This window comes from Lottia gigantea (assembly GCF_000327385.1).
Source record: "Lottia gigantea unplaced genomic scaffold LOTGIsca_42, whole genome shotgun sequence".
NCBI classification, from domain to species: Eukaryota; Metazoa; Mollusca; class Gastropoda; family Lottiidae; genus Lottia; species Lottia gigantea.
Window position 1 is genome coordinate 1,274,188 of NW_008709463.1, and position 14,747 is coordinate 1,288,934.

Consider the following 14,747-nt stretch of genomic DNA (forward strand, 5'->3'; position numbering starts at 1 on the left):
ACGGATAGAGAAATTCTAGATCGGAAGGACCATAAAAAATGACAGCATGTTATTCTTTTGTGTCGGGGTTTTGAGAAAGGGAAAATGTTTCCTGTCTGTGTTGGTACTGACTGATAAAAGTGTGGCAATGTAGAACGTAGTGGATGTTTTAATTAAGTAGAGCGGATTGGGTTCAGAATAGCTGAAATTCTGTATATATGAATATGGGCTTTGTCCCCAAATGGACTTTTGGGGTTATATAATCGTGTGAAGGAAATTTACTTGGGTTTCGTTTTGCGGTTTGCAGAAAAGTAGGGCGTAAAACTCCATTCATTTCATTTCATTTCGTTTTGCGGTTGGGATCGTTAGTAATGTACTTTTTTATGATCTACTTCACACTTGAATATTTGAATCATGTTATGTATATGGTTCATTATATCATGTAGTAATGATGGTTTGTAATTAAAACCAGGAAAACATGTACTTGTGTTTATATTAATTGATATTATTAACTTGTAGTGGGTAAACAATTGTTATTTAAAATAGCGACAATTAAATCAGTTAACTATCCATATACATGTACAATTACAGTTATTAAAGAGAGATGCGACTCTTTATTTTGTATTAATCTTGGAGGTTGCAAGTAGACCCGTTTATTCGCTATTTTCTGTGATAAAACTGCAGCGCACACTACACTGGACCCCTTGACTCGCCGATTCTCATAGTGGTTTGCACAAGAGGATGATAGGGGTCAAACTGAAGAAGAGTCGAAAAGTTTGCGAACCACGTCTTTCCAAAAATCCAAGCTACAGTAAAGGGCCTCTACAGTCATCTAATGCATGGTTTTTGTGAATTCAGTTTATGTTTAACTCTCCAGGGCGCTTTTTAAACTAAAATCTCAAATTTTCTGAAATTGCATATAATATATCCTTGTGATTGACCATTGTAGTATTTGATTTTTATATTTAGAATGAACGGTTTACCAGGTTGTTTCATTCATTCCAACCTTCCATTCTACTTTAAGGGTAGTTATATGAGAATACAAACAAATGATTATAGCCAAGTTTAATTGAATTGGAGTTTTCTCCAGGGTAAAATTAGAATTATTGAATTTTCCCTATGTTATCGAGTTAATTAGCTATTTATTCTCATATTAAATATTATTATTTAAAATTGTTTATGATTTTGTTAGCATGTTCATCATGCGACACTAATCTAACTGTGTGTGATATCGCTTGTTTTAAGGGGAATGTAGGATGACAGACTAATCCAGCTTTAACACTGAGGATCCGTCTATTGAAATTTCCCATTCAGCTCTTGCATCTTGAACGACAACTCGATATTATAATTTCTTTTTTTTTAATTTTTGGCTTATGTGAGATTTTTGCCAGAATGCGCCAGAATAGTTTTCAGGAAGCAGGCAAACTGCGCAAAATAGTCAAAATTCCAAGTCAAAATACAGACAGTCTTCTTTCGTGAGTAAGTTTTCCGGGGCGCAAATGACGTCATTCCATAGAAACCTATTTTAAGTTGGCACTCTATCAGTTGACATTAAAATTCCGGAAATCTCCAGGAAATGCCGAGTGGGGAATTTAAATCTTGTCCATTAGAACGTATTGTTCCAAATGTCGACAGGATTTTTAATTGCTTGTCTACAATTGACGAAATGGTGCCAGGAAATGGTCGCGTGTCGTGATTCCTTCGAGGCTTCTTAGAAAATCGGTAAAATTAAAACGTAAAACGAAATTTAATTCCGTATCGTTTTAATTAGCAATTGAAATCTCTGACTTTATAGTTTGTTTATTGATACAGGTTCGTGTTTTTCTCCAATTTTCGTGCCGGTTTATGGACTAAAGGTGATAAATTCCTTCAAAGAAACAGAACAAAGTTTTTTATTACCAAGTTTATTAGGGACATTGTTTTAAAGCCACAGTCTCTGTTTATAATCCCTTACTTTTCGTTTGTCAAGGTATAAGACGATGTTCGTAATGGCTTGAAATTGTTATAATTCCTTCTGTTTCATTTGTCAAGGTATAAGACGATGTTTATAATTTATTCCCTGTATTTGTCAACATTGAATTTGAAATAATTCCAAATGCAAATAATTAGTTTTAAAAAATAAAAAGTACATAAACCATGATAGCTTTAACATGAGCTAAAATTTTCCTTTTAAAAGTTTACATTTTCATTTAAGCTCAAAGACTTATTTAAAAAAAATTATGATACTGATTTTCATAACAAAATTAGTTTTTAAATAATAAATGTAATATAAAATACAGAAATTGCTAAATTTCTAAATTCTGAATTTTAGTCTTTTTATTTTTTTTTGTGGTTGTGAAATTGGCCGATTTTTCAAAAATAAAATTGATAAAGAAAAAGTAATCTCCAATGGGCTTCAAAAGCTTAATAACATCAATAAACCACTTTTGTTCTGTGGTGGTTGCGTACAATTTATTCTCAGATCTAAGTAATCTCAAACGAAACGAAAAAGACTGGGAAATGTTAAAGCGATTTGTTGCGTGAACCATCAAAGGAAGCAATGAACCTTTTTGTTCTGCGTTTGATTAAAATTGAATTACATGAGAAAATCCTGTCAAAATGGGAATTAATTATAACATCAAGGCTACCGACAAAAATAACACAACGAATATTGGTGGTGTTTTTAAAAGAGGAAACGAAATTGATTTGTAATTATATAAAATGACTGTATAATAGACCTGCTTTTATAATTTATTAAATGATTGAACAACACAAAGACAATAAATTATAATGATAACAACAACAACAACAATTTTCAGTTCATTCACAATAGCGTCGCTATGAAACCTAGCATCGATATTGCAGGCAATGTGTCAAGTTTAAACATAAAACTAGGTTTGGTTTTTCGGCCCTCATCAAGACTAAATATGTTTAGTTAAAACCTTCAGAAAACGTAACAGACACAACTAGGCGTTTATTCTGATGATATCCTTTCATAAGATTTCCAACACCTACCAAAATACAAAACAAACTTTTAAAGTTTACGTTAACCTTTTAAATAGTTTTGGCGTTAAAATAAGCTCGGATGTACAGGGTGAAATAATACCGGGAGGGGGGTAAATAGGCCCTTGAAAAATAGTCCACCACCAGAATTATCTTGAAACGATCTATTTTCAATATTACATTCCGGAAGGTATCTTATTCGTTAATCAAGAATGCCGGAATATGTTTTGAATGGTGTACGGTAACAGAAGCAAAGTTTAAACCATCTGGGATATCTTTTTACCTTATTAGGTAATTAATACGTCACTATCACGTGACCAGGTCATTTATAATGATGACGTCATGTCACCTTTTTTTAAAAAGTTGATATAATCAAGACGCAAGTTTCGACTAGATCTCCCAGTGGTGAAGATTCTGTACATGTCTTTGACGACTGGTAGAACCCGACTACAATAACCACGTCTTGTTAATGAGCTGTTTTATATCATATTCCATTTCCCTCGAGATCCAAATCTTCTTTTTAAATGTCCCTGGCGGCCATGATACTTTAATATCGGCCATCTTGTCAATCTGACGTAATAAAATTGACATTTGAAGTAACTGGTTTATTGATGGTTTTATATTAAATTCCAGGCCGGGACAGCTCATGTTTCATTTGAAAACTTTAAGAGAATGTAAAGTGGTTTTCTAAATTTTTCATCTGTATCGGGGACACTGTTAGCATCAATTTGCACCATTCCAATTTTCAATCAGATGTCTGTGGTTCCTGAAATTCTAATAAATTAAAAATCACATGCTTGTTGATCACATTAGGACTTTGCGATCCCTTAACGTCCATGCAACGTAAATATTTTGTGTCAATTTTTCTTGCTATGCCGGAAATTCTTATTGTCTTTAGAGTCGAATATCGTAGGCTGTAAATATTTTTTTTTATTTATCGTCCCGAAGCTGTTTTAAAAGTTCTATACATGATTCGGAATTTTGGTTTAATGAAAATTTGTAGAATGTCATTCAACGAGGACCTTTTAACTAAATTAGCACAGTTGTTGTGAAGGAAGATGTGAATAATTATCTCCCTTTGAGTGATGCATTCAGCCAATCGAACGCCATCTCGTGAGGAACTCTCCTAAAATAAAGTTAGTTAATAAAAAATAATAGCAGTCCCGCGGTAAAAGCAGACCATGTGACTATTTTACGATGTAATATTGACAGAAAATGAAGCAGGAAATGAGTAAAAAGAGGATTGAATTCTATTTATTGTACGATATTGGATTTGTGTTTGTTTTAGAGAGAATCTTGGGAAACAAAGCGGTTTTATATTAACTTCTTTTTTTCATAAAATCACGAAAACTTTTGTAGAAAACTGGGTCAATTTTATTTTGGTGTTTACTAACATTTCCAATTTTCCATATTTGTTTCAAGAGCTACAAAAGAGCGAATTACTGTTATCAATTGAAGGAAAATTTGCCATATCTTGACAATGTCATACTATTACGAACTGTATCTTATAAGGTATAAAATTGCAATAGCCATCATTTTGTATAAGAGAAGTTTCTAAATGCAGCGATTTGATTGGCTTGTAGGCTACCGAATATTATACACCTCCGATTACACAAGAAGCCAATTGTTCACATTCTTTCTGTTCTTTTTGTTCACGAGGTTCTGATTGGCTGTATTTGGTAGCGTACAATTCAATAAAATCACTGCATTTACTTTCATGGCTATTACGGTCAAGGTATTAGACGTAGTGTATAATAGCTTGACATTGTGAAGAGTTGGTCATGTAAAAATCGTAATTATATAATGGAAGATGACAATATATATTACGTGTTAGTTTCTCATTATAGTAATAGAAAGGAAGCAAGTTGCAGTCAGGATGGAATTGTCCCCAAGATTGGTGGAAACATGAAATTAATTACTAAATTGGACCAAGAGACATTAAATAATATTTATGGTTCGACATGAAATGGATTTTCGGGTTTTTATCATTTTATCATGTAGTTAATAGATTTTTTGGGTAAAAACACGTGTTCTGATCAATATTCCAATTCATCATTCGGCAATCCTCGGCAGTTTCCGTAAACTGAATCTGTTGCAGAGCGCTAACAGGACTTACACGGTAGATCGTTTGCCGATTCCTCTGCCTAAATGACTATACTTGTGATAACGAGGGGCTTTTCTAATTACAGAAAGCTGAAATATTTCATTTTGTATATCATTTGTAATCTTCACAGAGTCTTTTATTTTCAAAATTGAGGCATCATACCATCTTGATAGATTGAAACTGAATATTTTAATTGTACTTTACTTGTCTTAAGACAAAATAATTCTGTCAAAAAAAAAGAAATATCACTAAGTCTCATTTTAGAGTAATGTCTATTTTAAAACGACTCGATAGTTATACACGGGGTCAAATACAGTAATACTATCTAACCGATAATTTATATTAAGAAAAGTGAATTCAGGAAAATAAATGGATATTTTCTGAAATAACTTTTTTTTTTCCCTGAAAGAACCGAGACTATAATCAGAGAAAAGGCTTGACAAGTCATCCGAGGTCACGCATTTAATGACGTTTTAGAACTAAAACACGTTTCAATATTCCAAAACATCTGGCAATGGAACTAACCTTGTAACCAATGAAAATCGATCATTTATATTCAATTTCTGGTGTGAAAGTTCAAACATTACGTTCTCCAGAAAATCAGTAGAAATATAAAAAAAAAGCTTTGAATTACCATTCAAGTCAAATTAAGTCGTATTCAGCTCGTGTTAGCACGACCTATAGATGCAATGAACCTCGTTTTAACCACAACTAATCTGTGAAATATGGAAAGAGGGGTGATAGAATTTAAATAAAATAGCCATAAAGGCTCACGAGGCTGTTAGATCTTAATAACTCACAAATAATAGCTGGTTATTTAATGGTTTTTGAGGTTTAAACATGTGTTTTATGAAACACTTTGGAATTTTTTTCCTTTACTCCTAATCGCCTTGATTATTATAACAAATTTTACATGTCTTCGTCAACTGATGGAAATTCTCAAAGCATGGAGTCTTCAAAGCAAACATCCAAGTGGAACACATAAACTTCTTGGTTCTTGTATTAAAGGGATTGTAAAGAAATTTTCCAAACTTTTTATGTGTATCGGGGACACTGTTTGCATCAATTTGCACCATTCTAATATTCAGTCAAACATCTGTGGTTTTTATTATTCCAATAAAACTAAGACCTTTGCGACAGGAACGTCATAAAACTCTTACTCTTAGTGGAATTGCAGGAATCACAGACATCTGAAAATTATAATAGTAGTCACCCTTGTTAAATTTGGATTCCTCTTTCTCATTTCAGGTCTTCCTAACAATGACGTCAACAAAACAGAAGGTCCAGTATTCCTCCTTGCCGTCCCCGAAACTGTGGCATTCGCCGATAGTAAAGGGGCGTCAATATCCTGTACTGCATTTGGTAGGCCAGCTCCTGAACTGGATTGGGTTCAAGTGGATGGATCCCCCGTGGAAGAGGTTTCCGGATTACTCGATATTCTGCCAAACAACACGTTATATTTCCCGCCATTTGATTCGAGCCAGTTCGCACCCAGCATCCACAATACCCAGTATCGTTGTAAAGCCAAGAACGTGGTTGGAGTAATCTTATCAAGAAACGTAACCGTACGCGCCGGTAAGTGTGCTCTTTTTTAAGAGGCTGGGGAGAGAGGAGCACCTGTAGCTTTTAAGTATCATAAAACTATTTGTAATATAAATTCTTACAAGCAAAACAGTTTCAGTAACCAAAAATCTTGTCTAAAACATGATAAAATCAGGAGTAATAATAGTATGGTAGAGGACTCCTGAAAAGAGAAATACCATCAGGTGTTTCGAAACACCTAGAAAATAGCTGGACAAGATAATTTAGAACGATCTTGTAACAATCTTACCACACTCACATTATAGTGACGTATGTGGCAGTAGGCAATAACTTCTGAATTGTCAGCATCTACCATCTTGGCCTACAGTAACTTCAGAATTTGTAGAGGAATGAACAACTTGTTCTACAATCTGTAGAATATCAAATTGTAGGCGTAATTCTACTTCGTTTTGAATTCCAACCTGCTGTTTCCTTAATTCATCCATTGATTTAAAATATCACACAAACCAGGCGAGTTCCTGGTGTTTTCCCGCCACAATTACTAAGATGGCCGCCAATAATAACGCCATTGGGATTATTAAGTAATCACGTGTTTTCAAACTCTGGGATTCCTTTTTGATTTTTCCTCTGATGAAATGTTGGCAGATGGCTACAAAATATCCATTTAATCCGATCGATTGTGGACTGTTACACACAAATACCCATTACTTTGCCTTTATAATTATACTAAAACGCAAAAACACGGGATTAAACGTAGAATATGGACGCGATCTAACGACCATACAGGTCCCACAGAGACGTAATATGTTTAGAGAATGTCGATTGAGGCAGGTTTTAATGGTGATTACAAGATTTCGAGTTATTCCAGCGGAAATATCTTTCTGACTTTCAAACTGTTTGACATTTTTTTTTTCGAGAATTTTTTCTACTTCTCACATAACCTGCACAAGACAATTTTCGAATTACTAGAATCAGCCTTATCTCAGAGACTTTAGTTTAAAAGTTATTTAGATTGCTTCTTTTCATTGAAATGATATTATATCGGTTGTTGTTTTGACTTCCCTGCTCTAAGTTCAACCGTATTTGTTGCAATTTTTCTTCTGTATGGTCGAACTGAAAACAATCGTCGAGGTAACTGAAATAAGATTGAAACCGAATATCTAGATATCCGGCGATTACTTACGCAGGCGTTTCCATTCGCTGGCCAATTCGCTTGTCCCGGTTTGGCGTATTTTGTCGGGCTGTTGGCGTGTTTAAATTAATCGGAAGTTGATATCACATGATCGACGAGAAAATTCCAACGAGTGGTATACGATCTTAAAATTCGCTGCGTATGCTCATTGGAGATAGAGCGAAAAAATTCACTCGTCTTCCCTTAGCGTAAAACCGTTAAATAACAAGCTCTGGATTTACTTCAAACCCCCGCCATGCTGCTAAATTCGACATATACAAAATTCATGAAGTTTGTTTCACAAAAATCGTTTAAGTGACCTGCCATGTATATTGATAGAATTAAATGAAATTTTAATTAACAGGAACGTTTGACGGACAGTTCATTACCGCTAGCAGTCCTTCACATAATGCAACTCATCAAAATTTAAACCCCATTAAACGATCTGCATTGTTTTCAGTTATTCATTCCATTATGCAGGAACATTCCAAGTTTGCTTTGGTTTTGAAATATAAAAAGGAGATATTTGTGAAAAGCCATATTTGAATAATAAATGAATGGAGTAATTGGCTATGTAGAGAAATCTTTACTGAATATATTGATAAAATGACATATTACATTGTTTTCTAAAATATGAAATTTGTTGCATATCTAAGTGCATGAAATTACAAGATATAGAAAATACAATTGAAGGTCGACATCAGGTGTACTTGAAATTTTTAGCTACAGAAATGTCATAAATACGAAATACAAGGGTCTTTACCGGTAATAATTATAGTGTTCCAGTCATCTGATTGGCCAATCAGTAAAATCGATTTTAAATTTCGTTTTATTATCCAATCAGATGATTGTATTTCTTAAAATGTAGATTTTTTTATCAGTTAAGTTTTCTAGAATACTTCCCCAGAATATATTTCAGGAAACACGGTCGGTTTTTTTTTTCAATGAAATCGGCCAAGATGATTGAGTTTAGGTAGTAAATTTCGTCGACTTCATAGGAATAACCTAATCCTTGTATTAACAAAAGCAGTAGATCCAATAAACATTGCGTAAACGGAACAAATATCAAATGATTTAAATTAGCAAAGATGATTTTGAACCATTGGATTTTCAAGAAACGAAAGAAACGCCAAAAAACGCCTTAATTTCCAAAGAAGTATTTTTTATGAGTCGATCAATAAAGCGGATATAAAAGGTCAAGATAGAAGAGGAAGGGTGTAATCTGGTAAATTGGCTATCAATGGAATCAAGGAGTTTTAGAAACAGTTATTTAGCAGATGTCATCATTGATTGGGATGATAATAAGATGACGAGTCAAATACTATAGCTTCTAACTTTTTGATATCCTATAAAATGGCAGTACCTTCCAGCTCGGTCGCTGCCTCATGCTGATATGGTCAGTGGCGGGGCCTGCCTGCCAAGACTGGGGATACAAATAAAATAGGGGGACAACAAGTGACGGAGTGAGGTTTACGTCCGAGGGTGAGGGGGGGAGGGGCAAATACCTGAGGTTGCCCGAATTTCTAACCCTGTTAGGATATTTTTGCCCAAATAACATGCCTTTGGGGCTACGAGGGGGACAACTGTCGTGTTTGAAATTTAAAATGCGGCAACTCTGTGGAGATGTCATTGTCTCGATCTCTTGGAGCGTCTGAAAGGATTCTCCCAAGAAAATTTCGAAGAATTGAATTGATTTGTTGTAATCCGCAACGTATTTTGGGTGGTTGTTAAGGGCGCTGCCACTGGACATAGTCGAGATATTCTGACTGCTGGACTTCTAAGCTGAGGACATCCAACCTTCCAACAACTGATCTAAATTTATCCTTTCTGTTGCTGTGCAAGACGGCCAATTAAAGACTCTATTGTGGAAAGACATGGTTTGTTTTATCGTATCCTCGGGGGAACCCAAGTCGTTTACGTTAAAACCATCCAACTCATATCGCTTTGACGATATTAACTGCTAAAATCCTCAACTATATTGGTTTGGTGTGTCTTGAGGCGTGAAACACTGAATTATATTTCAAATCTGCTTTGATTGCCTCCTTTACAGTGAGTTATTGCGCGAGAGGGCATTATGACAGTGTGGTTATGAGATATAACCAAGTAGAATCCTGTTATATAATTTAGCTTTAGGGTGTTACTAAGATACCAATTAGTGAGAAATTAATTAAACCTTTCTACCATCTTCAAAACGTAACCGCTAGTTACCAAACCGTTTCCAGGGCTGAAATGTTTCCAACCCAATCATTACTCATTGAAACAGACGTAGGTTATTATCAGTCGAGGATAATCTAACAGTAGTACAAGCAACAAAATGAACATTTTGGAGAGGGGGGGGGGGGCTGAGGGGGGGGGGGGGGGTCATCAAGCAATATGACCCTTATTAATCCATTGCAGCATCTCAAGCTTTATAAAGTGCATCAGCTAAACACGTCTAAAATATTTTCTCAGGAACGTCAGTGGCAGCCATTTTTGTCATGTTCTTGACAGAAACAATCAGTTTTGCTTCGTGCTTTAACTATAAGCAAGATGTATAATCTTCTCGATAAAACAGACATGATGCACATTAATGTTTCTTTTTCGAAGCATTACTCTAACGAATCAATCTATTGGTTCTCAACATATCCCACAGATAACGTGCATGTCTGATTGTAACGACGACATTGATTGGTTGTCGAGTGGTTTCATGGTGACAGAGCACGTGCTGCCAACAGAGGAAACAAGCTTTTAGATTTCTTTCCCCACTTGATTCGAGATAACAAACGAATCTTCATTGATTTTTGTGGACTCGGAGTTCAACTTGTTTCTTCATTTCATGTTGACAGCCGATAAAAAAAAATTACACCATATGGGAATAAATCTTCTGCCGGAAATGGCGTCATTGCAACTGGAAACCATCGACGTAGTCCCACTTCCGGTTTTTTATTTTCTGACATGCGTAATTGCACGTTAAGTGATTTTCTGTGCTGAAACCCACAATTAGAAAGGAAACGGTTCTTTGTGAGAAAGAATCGATTTTAAAAGGGTTTGTCAATAAAATTATGAAAATTGGAGATGATTTTAGTTAATGTCGTTTGAAATGATGTGCTGGGTGCCCGAGGATAAAAGAAAATCGTTCAAAGTTCTCCATTATCTACTTTCAATTCTGCTTTCTTTGCGTAATAGAGAGAAAACATCCATTTACAGCAAGCCCTGAAAACAAATTATTCTAAATAAAACTATTTGGTACTTGGAAGATGAAAGATCGAAGACTTTTTTTCCCTTCTTTTTATGTTTTCGTCACCATGTGTGATAAACCTTTTAGGAGAACAATGGGAGATAATAGGTTACATAACACGGCTAATTTTACTTCTGCCAGGGTTACATTAAAAGCAAATTTGATCAATGGAACGTTTTAAATTTTCTAAGACCTTTCCTTGATTATATTGGAAGGCATAATTATTTCTAAAGTGCTTGATATTTAAAATAGAAACGTTTGCAAGTGAATTGACCCTCGCAATTTCAAAATTTGTAAAACCAAAGAGCTTTCAATTTATTTCATGAAAATCAAATTGTAAACGTCTTATTTGATTTTAGAAAGACTTCTAATTCAAAGGAGGAATATTTATCCTGCCCGCAAAGCATTTTATACCACGACCTTGATCTTTAAAACCAGTTTCAAATAATGTTCTAGGTATATTTCTGGGGTTCACATTACTCACTCAAGATCTTACGACATTTCTAATAAAGTTGTGTCTACTATCTCAGCCAATCAAATGCATTGAAAGGCTTGGCAGACCTTCAGCCTCAAGGGGTTTTGGTCCTTACGGTCTCGCTTCGGACCCCCTCATGCATTATCTAGACACCCCTGATTTCTCAGTGAAGCTTACAACACTACTATATGCATTAAAACCTGAAATATTTTATTGCAGTATTAGTTGACCAGTATAAGAATTATAATGTTCAACTCAATGATAAATGGGTCATGGAAGGAGCAACTGCTGTTCTTAAATGTGTTGTCAATCCGTATTATGTTAAAGATTACGTTCAGGTGATTGGTTGGACACAACGAAATCATCCAATCGTTGCAGGTAATTAGAATTTGAAAATTTGAATTTCCGAATGTATCAGCTTGAATGAATAGTCGGTAAATAGTTAGTTCATTAGTTTGACCACATTATCAGAACCTCGTTCCTCATGCATCTCTTAGAAAGCGTAGATGTGGTTACAGCAACCATAAGATGGAGGATTGCCTGGCTTGTTATTGGGCACCAGTCGGCAAAGATGACAAGCCATTACTATCGTTCTGGTCCCATTACACATGAGAGCATTTTCGCCAACAATCTCGACCATTCTAAGAAATTTGGTTACTTATAGAAATCACCTTTGTTAGTCGGGTACAACTGCATACAAATGTTTAAAAATTGTTCCATTTTTAGGTGGTAGGATAAGTATTTTACCATCCGGAGAACTTCATATTCGTGACGTCAGAAAGGCTGATGGACTTGCCATGTATTCGTGTAGATCTAAAAATATCCTGACCGGTGACGAACGAGGAAGTGCCTTTGCTACTTTACATGTACACGGTAAGTACTCTTGTAAAAACTCTGAAGGAGCTGACATGAAAATCGGCTGGTCGTTAGGATGGGACAATAAACCTTAATAGCCCATAACGTTCATTTCTTTTCTTGAGGTAGATAACGATGACAAACGAAAGCCCTTGGTTCTATGTTAGCCTCAGAACATGGTGTTTGAACTGCATGGAATGGAAAATGTGCGCTTCGTGCGGCATATGCTTTGTTTCGTTATGCACGTGCATTTAAATTGGGTCATACTACGATATCATTTCAGATCCGCCTGCCAGTGACACCAGACCAACTATAGATACATTTCTACCGGAACTGACGTTAAGTGAATCCAGTACGGCGGAACTACCATGTGTTAGCAGTCAAGCTTTACCCTACCCACAATACACCTGGAGTAAAAATGGAGTTCCGGTTATGATAGACAATAACCGAGTCTTACAAAATGGCGGCAATTTGATGATTAAAGATGCCATTACCAAGGACAGTGGAGATTATAAATGTAACGCAACCAATCGTCGTGGAACGGAGACCATTTCAACACGACTTACCATAACCTGTAAGTAAATAACCTTTGCTGTGTGATTCAAGATATTGAGAAGCAGTGCATCGAGCGCACATTTACTCACAGATTTTGGCATTGTATGAATAAAAAGCCTGCAAGCGAAGCATCAAACTTTCATTTTAGACGCAAATTGTCACATCGCATATCACTTCAAAGGCCTGTAATTCCTTTGTAATGTAATAAATTAAAAACTTCTATATTTTATGTTCCAGCTACCCTTTCTGCTATCGTTTCGCCACCAGAACAAACAGTCGATGCTGGATTGACGGCCACATACAACTGCAGCACTTCCGGTTATCCAATTAATAGTGTCACGTGGTATAAAGATGGAAAACCATTGGTTGTTGATGAAAGAGTATATATCCTAGCGGACACGACTCTCATCATTCGTGACGTCAAACGACAAGATCAGGGAATGTATCAGTGTTTTTTAGCCAATCAGAAAGAAGTTACACAAGGAACTGCGCAGCTAACTCTTGGAGGTAAATGCAGACGTTTTGTAATTTTTGTTTTTTGAAGCGAAACAGAAAAGTGTCTCTGGCTTTTTGAGCTAGCTCATTAATCGACGCTTTGTAATTTTGTCTTTTGCGCTTAACAGAAAACATACTTTAGCTTTTTGAGCTGGCTTATTAACCCTACGTCGTATTGTGGCATTCATATTTGGAAATTCGTGAAACGGACGAAATCTGAGACATTTCTGAATATCTTTTAAAAATATTTTCCCATTAAAACACTTTTCAACAACAACAGCATTTCTGTGGTTTCGCTGAAACACGAAGCCAGATAAATATTTTGAAGGAACTTGGGTTATTTTGCCTTAAAACACCATTTTCGTTTGAAGAGGTCGTTGTAAGAGTTTTCTATTAGTTAACGGAAATAAACGAACACAAAATTAATGGAATGTTTTGTTTGGTTTTATTACAGCTGCTAAACCAACCATTTTGGACTCCTTTCAAGAACAATTCGTTAAAAATGGCCAACAAGTTTCGTTACGATGTAAGGCTACGGGAAACCCTATTCCTGCCGTGAAGTGGCGACTAGATGGTGCAGATTTACCGCTTGATGATCGAATCAAATCCAACACCATCACAACCCTGGACGGTTACGTCATCAGCTTTGTGAATATTTCCCGCGTTAAAGTTGAAGATGGTGGGGAATATAGTTGCCATGCGACCAGTGATGTTGGTTATGCTGAATATATGAACAGACTCAATGTATATGGTGCGTATTTATGTCATCTTAAGCCACATTCTGAAGTATGAAGTCCACCATTATGGACGCCAAAAAATGCCAACAATATAGGGCCCACCATTTAAAAGCAGTAATATTGTCGTAGGGGTTCATAAACTTGCCAAATGTTTAAAACAAACGTTGCCCTTACTCGCAAGCGTTCTTGCTGAGGACCGCAGGTCCGATATTGCTCGCAAGCCCTAGTTTGTGTTGGAATTATCGACTTTAAGAAGACAAAATGTTTTACGAAAAAATAGAAACTATATTTTGATAGATTTTTCAGAATTTCAAATAACCTAGTTTATAAAATCCTCGCGGCTCGTTCGTATTTTTGTCCACAGAAAGCCTCATTTCCCCTCTTCTCTTTGGAATAAAAATTGTGGCATCGACTTTCAGGGGCCAGAAACTTCTAGAACTAAAAGAACTTCCATTACTTTCACCGCCATTTTGTTGCCAAGGGCAGGAATCAAAGGAAATGCTTATTTCAGGTTTCCATTTTACAAAAGAATTGTTTGTGAAAATTAATGGCATAAGTCTTTGCTCTGAAGGGAAAAATAATGGAACCTGACGCAAATCTCCACAAAATAGCATTAATTAGACTTTTTTTTTCAA

At 35.6% G+C, this 14,747-nt stretch overlaps 2 protein-coding genes across 2 annotated transcripts; both read left to right on the forward strand.

The window, feature by feature from the left end:
* Positions 1 to 6,330: 6,330 nt before the first annotated feature.
* On the forward strand, positions 6,331 to 6,660 carry LOTGIDRAFT_122932 (hypothetical protein; the record flags this gene model as incomplete). Its single annotated transcript, XM_009060414.1, has 1 exon — positions 6,331 to 6,660. A coding segment is annotated over one exon (330 nt), but the record flags the coding sequence as incomplete, so codon positions are not given.
* Positions 6,661 to 10,151: 3,491 nt separating this feature from the next.
* Positions 10,152 to 14,167, forward strand: LOTGIDRAFT_163887 (hypothetical protein; the record flags this gene model as incomplete). Its single annotated transcript, XM_009060415.1, has 6 exons — positions 10,152 to 10,233; positions 11,690 to 11,848; positions 12,197 to 12,343; positions 12,609 to 12,899; positions 13,118 to 13,387; positions 13,830 to 14,167. 6 exons carry the CDS (start codon positions 10,152 to 10,154, stop codon positions 14,165 to 14,167), a joined length of 1,287 nt encoding a protein of 428 aa, XP_009058663.1.
* Between the last annotated feature and the right edge of the window lie 580 nt (positions 14,168 to 14,747).